At 29.8% G+C, this 7634-nt stretch overlaps 1 protein-coding gene across 1 annotated transcript; it reads left to right on the forward strand.

Moving 5' to 3' along the window:
* Window positions 3044-7634, forward strand: LOC18606567 (hydroxyproline O-galactosyltransferase HPGT1). The gene is made up of 12 exons (XM_007040251.2): window positions 3044-3398; window positions 3496-3559; window positions 3905-3954; window positions 4035-4228; window positions 4930-4993; window positions 5070-5142; window positions 5521-5641; window positions 6039-6126; window positions 6253-6303; window positions 6543-6614; window positions 6687-6799; window positions 7124-7634. Exons 1-12 carry the CDS (start codon window positions 3277-3279, stop codon window positions 7144-7146), a joined length of 1035 nt encoding a protein of 344 aa, XP_007040313.2. The 5' UTR covers window positions 3044-3276; the 3' UTR covers window positions 7147-7634.

The raw sequence follows: 7634 nt of genomic DNA on the forward strand, positions 1-7634 counted from the left end.
ATAAAATCAGTTCCCATTTATTTATTCTTTTAGGCTATTTTGTAGTTATCCTCATAATGACGGGGACATTGTCTGATCGTCAGATTTTGGGAAGTATCAAATTCTCAATCGTCGGATTTTGATCCCCGCTGTTGTTTTTTGATTTTAATACACTAGTTTAATAAAAAATTTAAAAAATTATCAAGTGACAAAATTTTGCTCTTTGGGAAGTTAGTGAGATGAAAGTGAAAATTAACAAAATTTATTATAACGACATTTATGATAATTTTAGTGAATATTAGTGATTAATTATTTTTTATGAAGAATATTTGGATATTTATTTTTTTAATCCAATTATTTATAGTACTCATCTTTATGGGCAAATGCTGATAAGAAATTCCTTACACATATATTATATAAAAAAATACAAAATATTTTAAAATGTCTTTAAACTATGAAAAAATTTTGAAATTGATTTGTATTCTTTTATTACATTTAAACATATTATTATATTTTTATTTTAAATCAAATAAATTTTTATAATTAATAATTAATAAATTGTTGTTAATTTCATTTACATCGTCTAACATACTGATATGTTATAATAGATAATAATGTGATAAAATAACATATGACATCCTTCACCCTCCATCTCAATAATAAAATTATAAGTATTATTTTGACTAATAATAATTAATTAATCATTAATCAAAGTTATTTGACTTAAATTAAAAGCATAAAAACTTAATTGAATACAATAGAATAAGAAGAGTTCATTTGAGTTTTATTAAATAATTTAAGAACTTTTCCAAACATTATGCCACCAAAAATCTATTGGTCCAACAAATTATTAAGAACATGAATTTATTCAATTGTTTAAGTCTACATATTTAAATTTTAACTTTTTTTTAAGCACAATACTCAAAAAATCCCTTACACTATTCAATAAAATATAAATAAATTTTTATTTTTTTATTATATTGCATTCAACTAAATCATGTACTTTTTACTTCAAATAAGTTTTTATAACTAATAGTTAACAAATTATCATTAGTGAAAATGCTATTTGTCATTTTATACTCATATAAGACTAATATGAAAGGTAAAATATACCACATTTATATAGCATATTATTATCAATTATAATATGTCAATATGCTATATTAGCACCACGTATTATAAAAATGACAAGTGATATTTTGACTTAATCAACCATAAGTTATAAGCATTAATTTTGATCAAAATAAAAATATAAAAATTTATTTGATTTAAAATAAAAGTAAATGAGCTTAACTAAATTCAATATAATAATCAAAATTGAATAATTTATGAAATTTTTAAATATTATGTTTTTTTATAAAATCAAATATTATATAAAAAATTTACATTCACAATTAAATAATTTTAATATGTGCGATTATATTTTAAAATTACAAAATCTTTCTTCTTCCTCATCATCAAATCAAGATCTCACGTTTTAAGACTTTAATACCAATATAATTACTACTAAACTAAGATCAAAGCCTTTTTTTTTTAAAGCTTTCACATATTCCCCTTTATTTGAAGTAGTGTCACGTAAGTTTATGTAATTAACAAATGATCCAAGACAAAGAGAATATGACTACATGATCCAGGCCCATTAATTATTGTGACCAATTATTGAACATACATGACCATAAATACACCTTTCACAAAATGGAGAGAACAAAAGCACCATGGGTGCCATGCCAGGTGCCACGTAACTAAAACGGTGACGGAGTCAAATGTGCTAATTGATAAACTCCAAAAGATAAAAGGGTTAAGCTAAGTCACAACGTGTATTTTATATTTATGGGTACAATACTCTTACTTTTTAAAATTTTAGATAAATTTGTTAATTTTTAAAATAGATACTTTATTTTAAAAAATATCATCTATTAAACATATAAATATAATTATTAATCAATCGTTAATGTTTTCATTAGTTTGATAACGTAATAATATTAAAAAATAATTTTATATTTTATTAATTTTAAAAATTATTATTATATAATTTTTTTTGTAAAAAAAGTGGGGAGCACCCAAGAGAAAAGAGCACCAATCAATGTTCCTTGAATTTCTTTTTTTTTATTATATAATAATAGTTTTTAAAATTAATAAAAAATAAATTTTTTTGGGCATAATATATAAAAAAGTCATAAATTATTTTAAAAAATTCAAATAAATCTTTATATTTTTATTTTATTTAATCAAATCTTTATACTTTTAGTTTGAACCAAATAAATTCTTATACTTTTTATTTTGAATCAAATAAACTCTTATAACTAATAATTGACTCAATCAAAATATTATTTGTATTTTATATCACATGATACTGATGTGTCATGTTAAAATATTATAATTGATTATGACGTGGTATGTTAATATATTATAATTGATAATAACAAATATATTAATTTAGTATAATAACATGATTATGTGATATTTTTTACTCTCTACATCAATGTCATGTCAGTATCATGTAAATATAAAATAATAAGTAATATTTTTATTAATGATAATTAATCAATTATTAATTATAAAAATTTATTTGACTTAAAATAAAAGTACAAAGACTTGATTAAATATAATAAAAATAAAAAATTATTTAAATATTTTAAATAATTTAAAGAACTTATTTGAGTATTATGCGTTTTTTGTTTCATATTTGTTGTTAACGATATTTATATTTTCAAGATCAACTGTTTATTTTTAATACCAATAGATTTACTTAGAATTATATCTAAAAGTTAGAAGTAGGAGTGTTTTATCTTATTTTTATATATGGATGTAATATCAAATATTAATACATATGATTACAAGACAGATCAAGCGTCGTTGATTATGCCATGTGGATATGCCCAACAAGATGCATTTTCTTGTGGCTTTGAAGATTGAAACGATACCGTATTTCCTCGTTATCAGCGGTCTAATAATAATCTATTAAAGCTAAGCCCGTTAATTAGAAAAAGACCCGTTACTTTTCGATTTTAATATTATTAACCTTTCTAAATACGAGAAAAACAGAAAACCGAAAAAAGGCAGACACGACCTTGAACCTGTCAGTTAGAACGTCTTATTCCTCGAACCAACACAGTAAAAGAAACAACACTCCAACTCTGATTTAAATTCAAGATTTTCTGTGTTTTTTCTTTCGTCAACCTCGTTTAATCTCTCCTCCAGATCTGTTTCTTAAATTATAAAAGAAAAAAACAGAGAAGGGTTTTTCCATTAAATCCTGTTTATTTATCGAGGGTTGCAGAAAAGGAGCAAGGGAAAATGCGTAGCCGGGGATCGAGTAACCGGCTATCTAACTCTGGTGGCTCTGCTTTCCATTCTCGATTTTCGGCTATGGTTCTCGCCATGTTTGCTACCATGGCTACGATTTACGTTGCCGGCCGGTTAGTTCTTGTTTTCCTTTTCGGTTTTCTTTTTCTTTCTGTGTTAAAATATATATTTTTATTCTGAGGGCTTTTCATTTTTGGCGTTTAAATATAGCATGTGGCAGGATGCAGAGAGCAGAGTATATTTAATTCAAGAACTTGATAAGCGAACTGGTCAGGTGATTTTCTTTTCTCGTTTTCTTGATCTCAGCGGCTTTCTTTCTTTTCTTTGCCTTGGGTTGGGCTTGCTAACTGGTACGTTTGGCTTTTGGCGGTACCTAGAATTGTTTCTTTGCAACATTTTATTCAAAAACTTTGCCCTTTAATAAGTGTTTGAAGACGATCTAATTTTCGTTGGAGTTGAATTCTCTATCAATCTTGATGTTTCAGCATAGAATTGGTAGTTGGGAATTGATTTTCTGAAGTTTTTTTGATAACGTTCATCTTTAACAGTTGGAAGATGATCTCTTTACTGGATAAATGAGTTGGACTGCAATGACATTTTAAGTGTTGAATTTTTTCAGGGTCATTCTGCTATATCTGTTGATGATACACTAAAAATTATAGCGTGCAGGTAATGTCTTGGTTTTGCCTTTCTGCTGTATCTTATTACTCTGGATATTGAGTCTAATTTGACAAAGATTGACATTCCAGGGAACAACAGAAAAAACTATCAGCTGTTGAGATGGAGCTAGCGGCTGCTAGGCAGGAAGGTTTTGTTTCAAAGCAGCACTTGGAGAATGATGGTACTCATTCTAAGAAAAGGCTTTTAGCTGTTATAGGAATTGTCACAACATTTGGACGGAAGAAAAATAGAGATGCAATTCGGAAAGCATGGATGCAATCTGGTGATGGTTCTTTTCTCTTGACAAGTTATATCTTTTATTGGTGGTATAAGGATAATTGAAAATATTGAGCCATGCCAATATGTTGGGCCCTAAATATTTTATTTGTTCAATTATATATATATATATATATATATATATATATATAGGGTTGAGTGGCATTACAACACATGAAATACAATGAAGTTGAATGCTTTATGAGTTTCAAACAGGCACATAGGAGAGTGTTGTCTGCTGACAGCCAATAGTCAGTCATGTGCAACCTTATTAACTACTAATTTTATGTGTACAATGGAGTTATCATCTATGTTTGTTTGGCTGTAAATCAGATGGCTCCAATCAGGTGTAGTTACCTATATTGATATCCATAGCAAGTTCAAAAAACTAGATTTGCTTTAGTGAAACTAAGAGGCCAAATGACCAATGGATACTATTCTGTTATAGTTTAGATGGCTTAACATCAATAGCATCAAATAGTTCACAAAGATCAAAACTAGAAGAGATGAGAATATATGTAATTTTAATCTCTCTTGACTCAGATGGAGCTTGAAAGAATATTTCCCTTCGCTGCTGTAGTTGATGGACGATTCACATTCCATTTTCGTTCTCCCTCTGTTAAAGTATTCATAGACTTTGTAAATATCTTGCAACCTAATTATAAATTTCCCCAGGTAGTAGTTAACCTGAAAATATCATATTTGCAGGTGCGGCTTTGAAAAAATTGGAAGGAGAGAAGGGAATCGTTGTGCGATTCGTAATAGGAAAAAGGTCTCTAATTGATGATCTTTGGTTATCAAGTATTTGTTTTTCTGTTTCTGTTTATTGAAATTTATTTTACTTGCAGTGCAAATCGTGGAGATAGTTTGGACAGAGAGATCGACAATGAAAACAGCCAGACTAATGACTTCATTATTCTGGTATGTTGACCTGCTATTTGAAGCTATTTCATGCATATCTTGTGAGGTTTAAATTTTGATTACAGGAACTTTGTGGTTATATTAAATTATTCTGACAAAAATTTGTAGCACTCAGAAGTTTAGTGCTAAATATATTTAAAAATTTAAGTAACTTGCAGATATCCTTCATTCTAAATTTTGGTGCTCTAGATTGCTGTTTGTATATATGCATGCATGCATATACCTACCTCCTTTAGTATCATATAGTGACAATGACCATTGGTTAGCACGCTGTGACTTGATTTACTTGTTATCTATGCTATTTTTGGTAAATCAACATGTTTAAATGGATTGGATCTTGGACGGGCAATATTTATTTTCCTCTTTGTGTCTCAACAGAATCATGTGGAGACGCCTGAGGAAAGATCAAAGAAGATTAAATTTTTCTTTGTTCATGCTGTAGAGAGCTGGGATGCGGAGTTCTATGTTAAGGTCAACGATGATGTTTATGTTAATATTGGTATGTAATCCTTATTAGTCCATTTAGTTATTGAATTAGCTACTACCTTGTAAATATATTGGCGTGATTTCTTGATATGGAAGTATGCTTTCCTCCTCTTCCTCTAGTATTTTCACTTGTAACAATACTAGTGTCGATTACAAAATGCTTTAAATCCCAAAGTAATTGATGTCTGAGTTGTACCAATTTCAATAATTTTGTAAGTTCTTGTCATAAATGCAAAGAATTGTTGCAGAAAATATGACAGTTAGTGATGATCTGCAAAAATTGTTGTAATGCAAAAAAGGCAGCAAGGGTTGTCTGCCTTGGTTATTCTGCATACATACTGCTATAGAGCTAAATAATTGATTTGCAGCCCTTATTGGTACTTATAGCTGGTCATTTGATTTTTTTACAGATGCCCTAGGAGCAACACTTTCTGCTCATATGGATAAGCCTCGTGTTTATCTGGGGTGTATGAAATCAGGAGAAGTTTTCTCTGAACCGTGAGTATAATCTGATTGTATACATTTGATGATAACTTGTGTTGGAGATTGTGATCACCTCCTTCCCAACCTTCCTTTTCTAAAGATTCATAAGCCCTTCTATTTATGTTCCTTTACATTTTATAGGACTCACAAATGGTATGAACCAGACTGGTGGAAATTTGGAGATAAAAAATTGTGAGTAACGGAATCTTTTCTCTTCTACATTATGGAAGATTAGTAATGATTTAATAGTGTTGTGTCAAATAGCAAGCATGTTCAAATTCCTGGTTTTTTGAATTATAAAGACAACAACAACAGGTCAAATGCTTAGTGTTTAGTTCTTGAAAGTCATCATGTACTCGTCCTGTATCATGTATTCTGGTATTTTTGTAGCTTCTTGTCCCTTGCTTCTAGAACTCTTGTGTATGGTGCAGATACTTTCGGCATGCTTCAGGTGAAATATACGCCATCTCAAGAGTTTTGGCACAGTTTATCTCAATTAATAGGTAATTCTTAACACCAGCTTTTATCCCCAGTTTTAGATTGCAGTGAGTTGCCTTATATTTTCCTCTTTGCAGGTCTATTCTTCGGACGTATGCTCATGATGATGTAAGTGCAGGGTCATGGTTTATTGGGCTTGATGTGAAGCATGTTGATGAGGGGAAATTTTGCTGCTCGTCCTGGTTGACAGGTATGTCTTCTCTCTTTTTTTTGCACACACGAAAAGATTCAACCATGCTTGCCCTTATGTGTGTCCACACATGCATTTGTGCAAAAGCTAGTTGCATTGCTAAGGTGGTTGATTGGTTAAAGACAGCGAAACTATTGTACATGTGCATCCATCCCTTCTCATCGATGTCCTCTTTTTGTGTTATGGACTGATGCTATTCAGCATATGATGCCATCAATAATTGATTGCTCTGTTCAAGCACTTATTATGTCTGAACCAGACCAACTTCTGTTAATTTGCAATTTGGGTGCATCATGTTCATAAAATCTTTCTCTTATGTGTCAGGTTCGATATGTGCAGCTGTCTGATGTGACTAACCTGATTTATTTCAACACCATTGATATACATATATAGTGAGGCCATTGTTTTCCTGCATCATCCGGGATGCTGTTTTGGTATGAACTCAGAGCTTAAGCATTATTTCCCGGACAATGATCTTGAGTTTGGAATTGCCAAATTATTGACATCAGAGGTTTCAGTTAGAATTGATTCCTTAATTCAACCCTGGTTCTTCCAAGTTCCCACAGCTGTAGATGCAAGCAACATACTCATCATTTTTAAAAATTCAGGCACAAAAGTTTTTCCTGCCACTGATGTACATAGCTTCATTCTTAAATTTGATTGACAAATTTTCAATTTTTCAGACAAAAAATGAAGAGTTTTCTCAGCAGTTTTTTGTTTTCAGAGTCAAGAATTTCAGATTATTGATAAGATATTGGCTCTCATTCTCTCATCATTTGAAAGACATTAAGAAGAAGGTAGTAGTTGTTTTACAATAGAAAAAGCATTTACACAA

This window comes from Theobroma cacao, chromosome 3, assembly GCF_000208745.1.
Source record: "Theobroma cacao cultivar B97-61/B2 chromosome 3, Criollo_cocoa_genome_V2, whole genome shotgun sequence".
In the NCBI taxonomy this organism is placed as follows: domain Eukaryota; kingdom Viridiplantae; phylum Streptophyta; class Magnoliopsida; order Malvales; family Malvaceae; genus Theobroma; species Theobroma cacao.

Bases quoted from the DNA above. Each gene is read 5' to 3' on its own strand.
- LOC18606567 (XM_007040251.2), top strand. From the start codon at position 3,277: ATGCGTAGCCGGGGATCGAGTAACCGGCTATCTAACTCTGGTGGCTCT. The intron at 3,399-3,495 runs GTTAGTTCTTGT...GTTTAAATATAG, and splicing joins ACGATTTACGTTGCCGGCCG to CATGTGGCAGGATGCAGAGA. The intron at 6,800-7,123 runs GTATGTCTTCTC...CTTATGTGTCAG, and splicing joins CTGCTCGTCCTGGTTGACAG to GTTCGATATGTGCAGCTGTC.